The 15224-nt window shown below is 47.9% G+C and overlaps 1 protein-coding gene across 1 annotated transcript; it reads right to left on the reverse strand.

The window, feature by feature from the left end:
* Positions 1 to 9132: 9132 nt before the first annotated feature.
* LOC147897641 (uncharacterized) lies at positions 9133 to 11114 on the reverse strand. The gene is made up of 5 exons (XM_087380079.1): positions 10985 to 11114; positions 10132 to 10301; positions 9873 to 9935; positions 9386 to 9405; positions 9133 to 9265 (listed from the first exon to the last, which is right to left on the reverse strand). The coding sequence occupies exons 1-5, from the start codon at positions 11058 to 11060 to the stop codon at positions 9133 to 9135; spliced, it is 462 nt and encodes a 153-aa protein (XP_087236205.1). The 5' UTR covers positions 11061 to 11114.
* Between the last annotated feature and the right edge of the window lie 4110 nt (positions 11115 to 15224).

A 15224-nucleotide genomic window follows, 5' to 3' on the forward strand; every position in this document is an offset into this window, starting at 1 on the left:
GGCGGCTGGACGTTGGAGCCAAGGAGAGAACTCCCTCCAAAAATACAAAACCACTCACACGCAGGATTGAGGGGGGAACAGAAGGTTTAGACCAGAATGGTGAGAGACCAGAGCTGGGAGAGAACATGCAGAGCTGAGAGCTCCTTGTAATCCTGAGGGAGAGAGTGTGAGATTTTCCTCTTCTTCTTCTTTCAATGTAATCTGCCCTGTGGCGTTTTGACCACAGGGCCCCCTTCCTTTTGAATGCCAAGATCATTTCTCCCTGAGTGTCTGTTTGGTGTTCACGAATGAAGGTCGTTGTGAGGCATTGTTCGTATCCCCTCCCCTTCGTCGAGTTTGGTGTCTGCAGGTGAAGGCAAGGGCTACCCTTAGAGCCAGGGCTTCCCCTTGGCTTGGAGAAGAAGCCCACGAAAGGGCGTTATGAACGAAAGGCTGTGGAGGGCATCGTGAGCATCGCAGTGATCGCTCAGGGGATTCCGTCGATGATGCAGAGAGTAGTGCGGGGTGTGTAGCTGACCGTTTGACTCGAAAACTTGTGGCTACTTGAAGACCCCTCCGAACATCTCCCCTACCAAACGGCAGGGTGCGCGGAGTCCGGGTCTCAGAGAACGATCTCTCTGAGACCCCGCCGTTTACCGACGGAAGCGGATGGAACTGCAGTTCTGTCGCGCTTCAGCCGGTAAGGCGTAGTCTAGGAGCTTCAGGACTCCATTCCAGGAGCCCTTTGGTACAACAAGGCGCTCCCTCGTCGACGGGATCACAGAGCCGGAGCAGTGATCATAGCGGAGCTCCAGATCGTGCACGCTAGCTCGACGGACACTTGGTGCCTCAACGGAAATCCGCCACCGGAACTCGACGGAGAGTGACGGAAAGTCGAGAAGAGATCCTACGACCGATTGACAGCTTCATTGCCGACCACCTCTCGTCTGTGGATGCTCCAGGGTCTAGAGCAGAAGGGCGACGCCACGGTTTAAGCGTTCGACGTGTGCATGGCGCCGGGCAGCTCGCCATAGCTCAGAAGCCCAAAAGCTTCTATATAACCAATACGTGGAATAGTATAGTCAAGCAAGGCCACGGCCTCGGTGGCTAGCCGGGCCGTGATGTATTCCGAGCACTAGCCTACAGGTCACAGGTTCGATCAGCGGCAGAGGGGAGACAGGTCGCGAACCGACGAGGGGGCCGACCCCCTTTTGCCAATCAATCGAGTACAGGATATAGACCATGGGCTCGGCTAAGTTACACTAACCGTGACTAGGTCCCCGTGGTTGTCTCGACGATAAGTGCCTCGACTGTGGTCTCCAAGGACCCGAGTTCGAATCCCTACGCGCGGGTGCGCAATCTTTTGGACGTGCCTGCGCAGAGTTCACAGAATAAAGAGAAGAAGGCGCACTTGGTTACCCCAACCAAGTGGTTGGCTCCATGGTTAGCACCGAGGTTCCTCGAACAAGTGGTTGCGGGTTCGATTCCGCTTGTCGACTGCGGAGAGGAAAGGTTTGAGCGCGTGGAGAAGCAGAGACACGATATAAGCTAGTGGGGGCCTTTAGTAACTAATAGCAACGACCCGCCCTCTTGGTTAGCCCAACGTAAAGCTCTGCGTGTAGTTACCTCCAAGTCCTGCGTTCGAATCCCGGCGGCTGGCCTCCCTTTTGGCAGTTCGACTAACTTTGGCGGTGCAGCCAAATCCTTTTGGCGGTTCTGCTAACTTAGCCCCAGCTAAGTTTAGCTAGTCATAACTAGCCAATAAAGGAGTTTTGGAGAACTGACTTCACAGGTGCCTTACTACTCTTGTATTGAGTTTCTGGGGCAAGTCTCTGGCACTAGTTGCGTTTCACGGAGATTCATCAAGTGTTTTGGGAAGGAAAGGCTCTTCAGGATGGTAGCTCCCAGGAAGAGATCTATGCTCTTCTTTTGAGCATCTGAAGGAGCCAGATAGGTTTGTGAAGGTGAAGGACACTCAGTCCAGCAGAGGTTCCAGTCAGCAAGTCAGTGGCAACTCCGAGAGATCAAGTGGGTACTTTGGTGATCCCGGTAGGGGACCAAACCGGGGAGCAAAGGAAAAGAGAAAAAAAGTGAAAAAGTTTAAAGGGAAACTTTGCCCTCGTGACAGTGGTATCAGAGCTGCAGGACTGAGAAGAGTCAGTCCCACCTAAATGTATCGGCTTGATAGGAGTTGACAGTTTTCTCCCACAGGCAGTTCAGCTCATTTGAAAGTCTCATTTCATGGATGATTCAAATGAAATAGTGGGTGCTGAGCCAAGCAACACCAGGACCAGAACTAAACTCAAATTCCGTGAACACGAAGCGAGGCTTGAGGCCATAGAGCATGCTCTAACAGAGCTGCAGACCAGCCAGGGGCTGCTACAGTAGCAACTCTCAGAAGGTAAGATAGAGCTTGCCCATGTGATGAGCAAGCTGATCAAGGATGATGGAGTTGGACCACTTGGGAAGCATCGGATCAAACTCAAGGAGCCCGAACCATACACGGGCGCACGGGAAGTCAAGGTATTGGAGAACTTTATCTATGATATGCAGCAATACCTTAGTACCCTTGCCAAGATCACCGAGCCCCAAGAGCAAGTGCTCCATGCCTCAACCTATTTGGTGGATGATGCCAAGCTTTGGTGGAGGAATTACAAAGAAGATGAGAGAACCCACTGCAACACCTACACGATTTCCACGTGGGATGAGCTCTTACAAAGGCTGAGATTACAGTTTCTGCCCTTCGACATCGAATGGAAGGCTCGGGATGCCTTGAACAGTCTCAAACACACCGGAACCCTGAGGGACTTCATCAAAGCTCACTCCTCCCTCATGCTACAAATCAAGGAGATGAGTGAGGCTGATCGGCTTTACTACTTCATCAAAAGGCTGAGGCCTTGGGCGCATGATGAGCTCATGAGAGAGCATGTAAAGACCGTGGCGGAAGCATATGAGGTAGCGGACCGCCTCACCGATTGGCAAGAGAAGCAGCACGGTGGTGAGAGACAAGGTCAAGCCAAGTCCAAGCCAAGTGAACCAGGGGTTTCCCCTTTCGAGAAGAAAAAGTTCAAGCGGTTTGTCTCCAAGAAGAAGTACCGTCCTATGGGAGAGAGTCCAGTTGAGCAGGCCAAACCGGAAGTTACTGCTGCTCAAAAAAGGTAAAAGTACAGTAGGTGCTGTTCAGCCCAAAAGCAGTGTGGGATCAGCCAAAGCTTCATCAAGCCTTTCGGCCCCGAAAGGGCGTGGCTGTTATATCTGCACTGGAGCCCATTTTGCCAGGGATTGCCCTATGAGACAGTCACTTCAGACTATCTAGGAAACTGAGGATGGACAGCCCACACAAACCATGACACCCCTTCAGCTTCTAGGGGCTATGAGTGAAGATAAGGTAGCATCCGGTCTGTTGTTCATTACTGTTACAGTAAACGGACACCCAGTGAGGGCTATGGTGGACAGTGGAGCTAGCCATAACTTCATCACCTCCAAGAAAGCCAAGGAGATCGGGCTGAGAGCTGAATTCTGTGAAGGCAAAGTCATGAAGACAGTAAACACTCCAGGGCAAGCAGTGGTCAAGGTGGCTAAAGGAGTCAGTGTCCAAGTGGGAGGCTGTTCTCACAAGGCAGAATTTTCTGTAGTGGAGATGGATGACTTCGACATGGTGTTCGGGCAAACGTGGTTGAGGGCCAACAGGGTCCTGATCAACAGCCATGATGAACAGCTAGTATTCTGCAAGGATGAAGGTTGGGAGGTGGTAAAAGCATCAAGGCAAACAGGAGGCACGTTGCCCCAACTCCTCTCAGCTATGCCATTGCAAGAAGCAGTAGGGAAAGGTAGTACAGCCTACCTAGTGGTCTTGGAAGAGCATGAGGAGAACTCAGTTCCATCTATGGAACACGTACCAAAAGAGGTGCAGGGTTTACTGGCGAAGGACGCTGAGATCCTACCCAAAGAGCTTCCAAGGGAGCTTCTTCCTAAACGGGAGGATGACCAGGAAATGAAGGTATGTCCAGAAATAGACCCTCCAGCCAAGGCACCTGACAGGTTGGAGCTGATGAAAGGGACAGTGAGCTGCGAGCTCCTGCTACATCAGTACTACCTTCTGCAGGAGGAGCAGCTCTAGCAGGAGGAGCCATCCACAAGGAGAGGAAAAAAAGGCTGAGATCTGCCCGGGAGCAGCTGGGTAAAGATCAGGAAGAGGATCCAGATCAGGAGCAGCGGAATAGAGGTCCGGCTTTAGTGATGGATCAAGGAGATGGTGAAGACCTCGAGAGTATCATGGCACACCGTGATAGACCGAACCAGTTCGGGCCTAACAGATTGTACCTATGTCACTAGAGGGAGCAGCCTTCAAGTGGAGACTCGTGGAGGACGGAACCTTCTCTATGGCGGTTCGTGGACATCGTGCGCGGCTACAATGAGTCACACCCCTTTCCAAAGAAGCGAGGGAGCAAGAGTAAAAGGGGGGGGAATGTAACGGGTGGCCCGTTGACAAGGGACTGAGCCTCAGTCCGTCCCTCCTTCATCATTCCCTCCGGACTCGACATCGGCAGCAAGGAGGAGGTCCTTGCCCTCTTTTGGGTCAAAGGGGGAGCAACCCTTTGACACCTCTAAGACCTAACCAAGGGGAGCAGCCCATGGTAAGGTTGGACTCCCCAACTATGGCTAAAGGGTTCAATTCAAACGGGCATTTGAATTGATTGGCCCTTCTAAGTGACTGTTGGAAGGTGTACCAAAGGAGGAAAGAAGCCTTAATGGAGGCGGCTGGACGTTGGAGCCAAGGAGAGAACTCCCTCCAAAAATACAAAACCACTCACACGCAGGATTGAGGGGGGAACAGAAGGTTTAGACCAGAATGGTGAGAGACCAGAGCTGGGAGAGAACATGCAGAGCTGAGAGCTCCTTGTAATCCTGAGGGAGAGAGTGTGAGATTTTCCTCTTCTTCTTCTTTCAATGTAATCTGCCCTGTGGCGTTTTGACCACAGGGCCCCCTTCCTTTTGAATGCCAAGATCATTTCTCCCTGAGTGTCTGTTTGGTGTTCACGAATGAAGGTCGTTGTGAGGCATTGTTCGTATCCCCTCCCCTTCGTCGAGTTTGGTGTCTGCAGGTGAAGGCAAGGGCTACCCTTAGAGCCAGGGCTTCCCCTTGGCTTGGAGAAGAAGCCCACGAAAGGGCGTTGCGAACGAAAGGCTGTGGAGGGCGTCGTGAGCGTCGCAGTGATCGCTCAGGGGATTCCGTCGATGATGCAGAGAGTAGTGCGGGGTGTGTAGCTGACCGTTCGACTCGAAAACTCGTGGCTACTTGAAGACCCCTCCGAACATCTCCCCTACCAAACGGCAGGTTGCGTGGAGTCCGGGTCTCAGAGAACGATCTGTCTGAGACCCTGCCATTTACGGACGGAAGAGGACGGAACTACAGTTCCATCGCGCTTCAGCCGATAAGGCGTAGTCTAGGAGCTTCAGGACTCCATTCCACGAGCCCTTTGGTACAACAAGGCGCTCCCTCGACAGGATCACAGAGCCGGAGCAGTGATCATAGCGGAGCTCCAGATCGTGCGCGCTAGCTCGACGGACACTTGGTGCCTCAACGGAAATCCTCCACCGGAACCCGACGGAGAGTGACGGAAAGTCGAGAAGAGATCCTATGACCGATTGACACCTTCATTGCCGACCACCTCTCGTCTGTGGATGCTCCAGGGTCTAGAGCAGAAGGGCGACGCCACGGTTTAAGCGTTCGACGTGTGCATGGCGCCGGGCAGCTCGCCATAGCTCGGAAGCCCAAAAGCTTCTATATAACCAATACGTGGAATAGTATAGTCAAGCAAGGCCACGGCCCCGGTGGCTAGCCGGGCCGTGATGTATTCCGAGCACTAGCCTACAGGTCACAGGTTCGATCACCGGCAGAGGGGAGACAGGTCGCGAGCCGACGAGGGGGCCGACCCCCTTTTGCCAATCAATCGAGTACAGGATATAGACCACGGGCTCAGCTAAGTTACACTAACCGTGACTAGGTCCCCGTGGTTGGCTCGACGATAAGTGCCTCGACTGTGGTCTCCGAGGTCCCGAGTTCGAATCCCTGCGCGCGGGTGCGCAATCTTTTGGACGTGCCTGCGCAGAGTTCACAGAATAAAGAGAAGAAGGCGCGCTTGGTTACACCAACCTAGTGGTTGGCTCCGTGGTTAGTGCGGCGGTTCCTCGAACAGGTAGTGGCAGGTTCGATTCCGCTTGTCGACTGCGGAGAGGAAAGGTTTGAGCGCATGGAGAAGCAGAGACACGATATAAGCTAGTGGGGACCTTTAGTAACTAATAGCAATGACCCGCCCTCTTGGTTAGCCCAACGTAAAGCTCTGCGTGTAGTTACCTCCAAGTCCTGCCTTCGAATCCCGGCGGCTGGCCTCCCTTTTGGCAGTTCGACTAACTTTGGCGGCGCAGCCAAATCCTTTTGGCGGTTCTGCTAACTTAGCCCCAGCTAAGTTTAGCTAGTCATAACTAGCCAGTAAAGGAGTTTTGGAGAACTGACTTCATAGGTGCCTTCCTACTCTTGTATTGAGTTTCTGGGGCAAGTCTCGGGCACTAGTTGCGCTTCACGGAGATTCAACAAGTGTTTTGGGAAGGAAAGGCTCTTCAGGACGGTAGCTCCCAGGAAGAGATCTATGCTCTTCTTTTGACCATCTGAAGGAGCCAGGTAGGTTTGTGAAGGTGAAGGACACTCAGTCCAGTAGAGGTTCCAATCAGCAAGTCAGTGGCAACTCCGAGAGATCAAGTGGGTACTTTGGTGATCCCGGTAGGGGACCAAACTGGGGAGCAAAGGAAAAGAGAAAAAAAGTGAAAAAGTTTAAAGGGAAACTTTGCCCTCGTGACAGAGGAGGGGGGGCACCCTAGTCTATAAATTGAGAGCCCCTATACTCCCACAGTTGTTGAAATTTGTATTCAGTTGTTGCTCCTTTGTGAGCCACTTTGTACAAACAAATTTCTATTGCAATGAAGACCTACGGGAGGACCAGTCCTTATTTATGGCCCCTTGTGCTGAGTTTTCTCTCTCTCCCTCCTTGTCCCACACTCTCTCTACTGCTGTTTCTGCCCAGCCCTCTTACGAAAGGTTCCCAAGCTGTCTCACAGCCTCCCAGCCCCCAGACCAAGTGGTTTTCAATAGGCAGACTGTTCTAAAATGCTGCGAATTGGTTTCTGTTGCTGCGATTTTGATTCCAGCCACATGTGGGCATGTTTTCTGAAGTGTGATTTAGCAAGAAGGCTGCGATTTGACTGTAGAACCTGGTTTTGAGGTTTGGATAAGGTTTCACCTAGCTAGTGGTACTGCCAAAGAAGGCAGACTAGGTAGTGGGGGAACCCCCGTGACCAGACTGAAAGAAGCTTCGATGGTGAGAAGCAGCCGCTAATTAACTTGTGGAAGGCCAGGAAACCTGATGAACAGACAGGTGCTTCACCTATCCTCTTCAGCTGGAACAAAACACGAGATAAACGGAGACAAAGGAGGGTGAACGGGCTTCAGGAGAGGACGACCAGAGAGGGGGTAGACAGTTGAGAGGGAGGAGAGAGAAGGAGCAGGCGGGAGAGGGAGAGGGAGACAGGGCTGCACGGAGGCATCCATAGTGATTGTGCATGTGTTGCCATTGGATTGAAGTTCTTGGAGTAGGCTCAACACAAAATGCAAATGATTAAATACACATGTCTAAATCTTGGTCACCTTCCTTCTCGCAAAGGTACCTGTCCTTCAGACGTAGGAATGACTTCGATTTTTACGAGCCTGTAATGAGATCTCGTCGCACTTGTGAATCTTCCTCAGGGCTCTGATACCACATTAGAAAACAGAGATAGAGGTTGCTTGCTGTAGCCAACACTCCCACAGAGCAAAAACTTAGCCTTGGAAACACACAATGTGCACAAATGTAGATAGAGATAGATACAGGCACAGATCTAGAACAATGGACAATAGAATAGAACAGCCAAACATGTATTGTAGAATGCTCCAATGATGGACAAAAACAGTGTGGCACCATCCAGGAGTCAAGGTATTGCCTAGATGTGGACCCCTGATACCTTCAGAATTGCCTGGTACTTCCTACTGGCACTTTCAATTGTTTGTCAGCCTATGGAGCTTCAGTGGGCTGCCTAAAGGCCGCAGAAGCAGGCCTCCTTGCTGATCTGCAAAGCAGGCAATGGTGAGGCACTGCACATCTTCTCCTTGATCTCCCTGCTGCTCTGGATGCAGCCCGATGCAGCCAACTGTGGGGCTCACTGAATGAATGACTGCCCCCACAGTGGGCCTGTTTATAGGGCATATAGCCTCTGACCGGCCGACCATTTGTCAGCCAACCACAGACTTGCTGACATGTTCCTGGGTCTGTTTAAGGCCCTGCTACAGCACCTCTTGCTGGGATCTGCCCCAGCCCATCTGCAGCCTTGCGGCTCTGCAACAGACATTGACTCTGCTGCAATGCCAACCAGTACAATCCCAGATTGTTCCAGTCACAGTACCTGCCGTCATGCTTCTGTCCTGCCAACCTGATCCTACAGTCTAGCCTTACAGTCCTGCTTACGAAGCACCTTTGTCACCTTCAGGCCTTGCAGAACCTCTGTTTCCTCTGTTGTTGCTCCTGTCTGATCATCAGCACTGTACTTGTTTCACCTGCTGCAGGCCCTAATCCAGAGCTCCTGCCCACCTTAGAAAGTGGACTGTACAGCAGCCCAGGTGGCAGTGTCCAGTGCTATCCACATGGCTGCAATATGGATGTTCTTATCCACCGAGGTCTGCCCATGTAGCATCTTCTTCTCATACCCACAAACAAACTCTCTTGTCCCCCATTCCACATGGCACCATGTCCATGTGCTTGTTGGGGCATTTCAAATTGTGCAGTGTGAACAGGGTTGTTTTAGTGTTAGTGTGAAAAGGGTTGTAGTTTGTCTTGTGTGAGCTTGAAGGGTCAAGTGCCCTTGGGGATTTGATTTGATTTGTGTGTGACATCATCTATGGTGGAGATATTTTGGAGGAACCTCGATTGGTTTTAAATTTCTACACACTTCATTCAGTTACCATGGATTTTTCTCAAAAACAATGAACTCAGCCTATCTTTTACAGCGACTAGGAAGGGCATGCACTCAATCGGAGAAAAATTCCCCCAATCTTCGTGATATCTTTCAACCAGAAGACGTGTCTTTCTTTAATCCACCCATAAACATTAGGACCTTGTAGTATAAAATAGGAATGGGTAGAAGAAAAACCAACCGTAATTTTTCATTCATTTGCAACATTGCCGCCATAAAATTATCCCTGCATGAACAAAGGGCAACAATTGCTTTAGATCTACTTCGTTTGTGAATAAATGCAATAAAGATACTTTATGGTGTGTTTTCAGCAAACCTTAAGATTTATCATGTGTTTTCAGCATACCTTAAGAGCCGCTGTTCTTGCTGGATATTGACCATTACATCATCATGTCATGACCAACAAACAAGTTAGTGCAGAAAAGACTTATATTAATCCCATAATTTTTTGGATTTAAGCTAAAATCTCAAATTTCAATCTAGTTGTCTGAACAGTGATTTTGACATTGTTTCGATATATACCCGGCCATGGTTTCCTTGTTTTTATTGTAGCATTTCAAGAAATATTGAATCTGTTGCATTGCTAATTGGAATCAATCCTTTGATATATTTCATGGACTCAATTTCCAGTACACGTTCTAAAAATCTGGCCCAAATTTGACGCATCTGTAACTGAATGTTCATGTAATCCTCCATGCATGTGCATTTTACGTACACAAACTTCAAGTTTGACTCCGATGCACTGTACAAAGCCTGCCTGCCTCTGTGTGTGTGTGTGTGTGTGTGTGTGTGTGTGTGTGTGTGTGTGTGAGAGAGAGAGAGAGAGCGCTTGCCTCCAGAGCTTCAGTTTCATTTTTCGTTTTGGCCATCTCATCTTGCTGAAATTGAATCCTTGCCTGAAGCTTGCAAAAAAGAATGTTCTTTCGTGAGATTTCTTCATACTGCATTCATCCGTCACGGTGCGCATGAACCAAAGAGTCACATGCTGGAAAAGCAGATTTTAAGTACGGGCACTTGCTTCGCCGCATGCTTCGATTACATCAATAGCCTTGCACGACAAAAGACGCTCCAGGGTGTCCCATAAGAAAATACCTGCCTAGCTTGTATCACCATTTCGATAGCAGTCAACTCTGCTTGAAGTCCTTTCAAACGCTCCACGACTGATTTTTTCTGCGATTTAGCGTCTTCCACTGCTGATGCTGCGCTCTCCAACTCGGCTCTCAGCGCCAAATTTCGACTTTTCAATTCTCCCACGTTGCGTTCTGTAGATAGAAATTGCAAGCTCTGAAATACTAAAGCTCTCCTGGTTTCCGCTGACGCAAATAAAGAAAGGATTTCAGAAAACGTCAAACAGATCCCAGCTGTTGAACGGCCCGAACGTTTTGTGTTTCTTCAAGGAGTAGCAAATCGTTTACATTTCTCAGGTACATGAATCGCGACGCAGCACGGTTGTGTAGTACGTGTCGGTCAAGATATTTCCAGCATCATCACCCGAGCTTCCACAACGTATCCCATGGAATAAAGTTTTCGGTAAGCTACAGCTAATAAACTACTTATCCCGTCACAAATCTACATATAAGAGACCAAACGCCAGAGGTACGTGATGTTCTGCAGACAAGATGTGAAATGTGCTGACACAGCACATCAACAACTCTAAAACGCTTACGGAAAGGAGGATTTCATCAAGAAGGCTAAGGAGAAACTATATGGAGCAGTGCTGCGCTGAAGCATGATAGTAATTCTTGTGTCTTTCAGAAAGATTGATGCAGCGTGACTCGAATAGATTAAGGGCCAAGGCAACTCGATATTCATCCATGCACCGTTAAAGCCGTCATTCGATAGAAATTCTTCGATATGGACAATGATTTACGCATCGTTAAAGCTATCAAGAAAGGAAGGAGATTGAGAAGCGTGAAAGGAAGAAGATTGAGAGGAGGAAACTAACCGTGAGCGAGGCGTTCGCTGCTGTAGAGGTGGATGAGAGCAAGCAAGCTCTGCTGCTGCTGCTGCGCCATAGCCATGTATGAAGCCTTCTTCCTTCTTGCTTTACCCAAAATGTTACGTTTCAAAAGATGATATATATGCTCGGTGAAATGTTACGTTGATATATTGAACACATCTCTTTTCTCTGTTACGTAGAGGTTTAGGGGATGATTGGAGAATTTTGGATCGTTAGATTAGATTCAAAAATTATGGACCATTGGATTCTATTCTTGCACACTTGGTAGTTTCCATAGGAAAGTTTCCATGCAAATTAGTTAGATAGACGTGTCCATTAGATGTTCATCTTGAATTGTAATGGATTGATCTCTATTCGTTCATCTCATGCTTACAAGAAGATGTTAGAAATGCTATATTCAAGATCTGTGGTATTGTGAGGTATGCTTACTATCAAATCGCATTATGTATTTTCTTCATGGACATGTGAAATAGGTGGATATCTCAAATATCTTACATATGCATGGACATGTGAAATAGGTAGATATCTCAAAAAGAGATCTCTATATCGAGCATCGAGAAGGCTAGGGTGGAATCCATCGAAGCCGTATGCTTGCTTAAGAAGCACTTTCCCTCAAGCATTATGACAACTCAAGTCCACTTGCTTGTGCACATAGTTGATGAGGTGGCTATAGCAGGTACCGTTCATAGTCGATCGATGTTTTTTCTCAAGTGGTTTATGAAAACTTTAAAGGGATTTGTAAGACAAAGAGCAAGACCGGAAGCAAGCATGGTAGAGGGATGGCTTGTGCAAGAGTCATTAGTATATATCACAGAGTTTCTTGCATCCACGGATCCTGATATGTTGCAAGCTTGGCACAACAAGGATGATGATCGCATTGTTGGCAAGGTTTCCCAAGGAAAAGGGATTGAAAGAAAGATGAGCGAAGAGCAAATGGAGAAATTCAATAAGTTTTGTATCCTCAATAGCCCTGAGATGCAGAAGTGGATTGAGAGATATGAAGTGGCCAAAGCAGAAAGAATAAATGCAAGGACGAGATTCAAAGTAATGTATAGGCGATCGCAACCATATCCACGGGATTTGGCTCTTCTCCCTACTCACATGTCACTTGATTGGCTACAACTAGCTCTACGTAAAGTCGAACATGATGGAGAGACAATAAACGAGCGCGAGCGAGAGTTATCATCTGGATGTATGGTGCATGTAAGTTTCTTACCTCTTGACGTAATTAAGTAATTATTTGTGGCAATATATGCTATAAAATAGATGCATCTTCATTGTTTTAATGATGCTCTTTTACAGTACAAAAAGTATAGTGCATTATGGTCATATGGATGACATTTTCACATGGAACGCATTGATTCAAAGAGAATCACATATGATTGTGGAGTCATGGCTAACTTCACACAAGATAGCCGAGCAAGTGCTTCAGATACCAATCTTCTCTCCTCACAGTTGGATTATTGTGGAACCATACGCGACATCTATGAAATTGATTTCAGACGATTTACTATTTTCATTCTTGATGTAAAATGGTTTAGAACTACTTACAACGGTCCCCATGCGACAGTGAGAAAAGATAGTAGCGCTCTCTTTGCAATAGACTCCATCAAACATTGGACCGATGAAAGTGATACTTTTGTTCTTCCCGAGCACTGTGAGTAGGTGCATACTAATGATTTAATTAGTCGAAGCTTTCATTTTTAAAGTCCATTGATACATGTACTTGAGCATAATTTCATATATATAATTGACGACATTTGGCACCCATCTTCAATATAGGTGGTTTTTCATCTGGATCGTTCTGATCCAAGATGGTGGTACGTGATCCAAGTTGCACCACGAAGTAAGCAAATTTTTGAAGATCGAGATGTGGATATGGAGATGCCACTACCAATGCCAGATCCAATTGATGAATCTAGCGAAGAAGATGTAGATCACCATATGAGCCAAGAGGAAGATGCGCATAATGACATCACACGGGAGGAGGATGGAGATCACGATATTGAGGAAGAAGACAACAATCATCAAGAATCACCACACTTAAGCTTTATTGAAGAAGATGATCAAATACTTTTAGGTGAACGTACGATGTTAGAGTACGATGATGATATAGGAGATCAACTCGGTATAGAGTTGGAGATAGACTTGTTTGGTGCCGTAGACTTGGCTCAAGATGAAACAGTTGATGTAAATGCTCTTATTTGATTTTTCTCATCTCAAACTTGGACATGAATATATGAGCTTCAAAGGCTTGATGTACATGCTCTCATTTTTTTATTCTCTATGAGCTCAAACATGTATGAAAATTTAAAAAAATTTGTCATTGGAAAAAACTAACTTTTAAGGCCTATATAAAAAAAAAACCTCTCTGGAAAAACGTCGCTATAAATTTGTATATCAATGTCGCTATATAGCGACACTTAAAAGTCGCTATATAGCGACCTTTATAAAAGTCACTATATAGCAACTTTTAGCAGCAGTCGCTATATAGCGACGATTTAGGAAACCCGCTTTTCATATCGATGATTAACGCTAAGCGGGCGCTAAACATCGGTACGTAAACGTTGCAATAGGATCCGTGTGTAGTAGTGTGGGCCTCCCATGAATCAACACCCCCTGCTCCAAAATGCATGCTTCCATATTACAACATCTGGATCCTTCGTGCCTCCACGTGCTGCAGACTGGGGTCCTCCCTCGCTGACTTCATTGCTTTCTTCCACTCACGCTTGTGAGCGGTGTGGGGTGGGCCCCTTGGTGGTTGGACTCCCTCGAGCCTGGCAAGCTCCGCTAGTGCTTTCCTCTTAAGTGAAGATCTTTTATTGCCAAGTATCGTAACAATCTTTGACTTGGCCCATTTATCTGTGAACTAGCGATTGGGGGGGTTAGGATACCTAGAGTGAACAGTAGCGAGGGTCTCATTAGCCAACCTCTTTGGCTGGTCTTTGTAGTGGATAAAGCAATCTCTATAATTGTTAGCAATTACAGAGTGCATGAAGGCCATGATATCCTTCCCCCGTGCATCCATCAAGATGCCTCTTGTCTGAGTGATGTCATAGAATATAGTACCATCACCCAGAGGCACGTCTAAATCATCATTGTCCCCACTGCCACCCCTCCCAAAGCACTGTGCCATGCATCCCCCACTGCTCTCGCTGCTACTACGCCTGCTACTGTGTCATGTCGTATGCTGGCCACTCGTAGCTGGAGACTGCATGGGACTACGTGGACCACTCATAGTTGGAGAACCGAGTCTCGACTGCACAGGAGTACGCCGACAGCTTTGTGAGACAGAAGGACCTCCTAACAGCATGGGGGAAGGGGCATAAGACGGCATGGCGCAAGGGGCATAAGACGGCATGGGGGAAGGGGCATAAGATGGCATGGGAGATGGGCCCGTGTTGTGTACCCGGCTGGGCTGTGCTGACTTCACTAGGGTGATCTCAGCTGGTGTGGGGTGGTTTGGAGTCAGGAGTGCCGACTCCTGGGGGGTGTTTAGAGTACTTGTCATATACTCGTATAACTCCGCAGGTCTAGGAGGGTGCCCTAAAAGGTTATATAAGTCCCTAAAAATAGACTCCCGGAGATCAGGTGAGCCCGAAGCGCTTCCTGGCCACATGATGAACTGGAAAAAAGAAAAAAAGATGACTACTGATGAGTTGAGAAGAAAGGGGAAGGAAAGAGAGGATTACTGTCGGAGCGCGTCTATAGACGCGTTTGAGTAGCGTGTCTATTTTTGCGTATAACAGCGCGTCTATAGACGCAACTGTCTGTGTCTACAAACAGGCTAGACGCGCGTCTAAACGCGCCTGTAGATGCACTCTGAGACGCGCCTATAGACATGCTCTGACAGACGAACTTTTCTAAAAAGTAGAAAGGACATGCGCTCGACGCAAAAACATAACACTGATACCCAAATCATGCGTTTTTTGGATACGAGAAAGTACAAATCCAAAGAGAGCAAACTTCCAAAAAAGATCAACTGCAAAAAGACTTACCTTGGATAGAGGTATGGTTCTTCTCCTTTTTCAAAGTTGCTTCTCTTCCTTGTTCGCCCTCTTCTTCTTTAAGCTTGGAAGTAAGTGTGGGTGCCTTCCTCTTAAGTGTAAGCTTGAAAGTAAGTGCGGGTACCTTTCTCTTAGGCATCAAAACTGTGGATCTGCTAATAGTGAAGCGAGCAAGCCACGCGAAGTATAAGTAATGTGAAGAAAAGCAAAGCAAGCGC

This window comes from Dipteris shenzhenensis, chromosome 10 (assembly GCF_047967505.1).
Source record: "Dipteris shenzhenensis isolate YYH24624 ecotype China chromosome 10, Dip_SZ_1.0, whole genome shotgun sequence".
Classification (NCBI taxonomy): Eukaryota; Viridiplantae; Streptophyta; class Polypodiopsida; order Gleicheniales; family Dipteridaceae; genus Dipteris; species Dipteris shenzhenensis.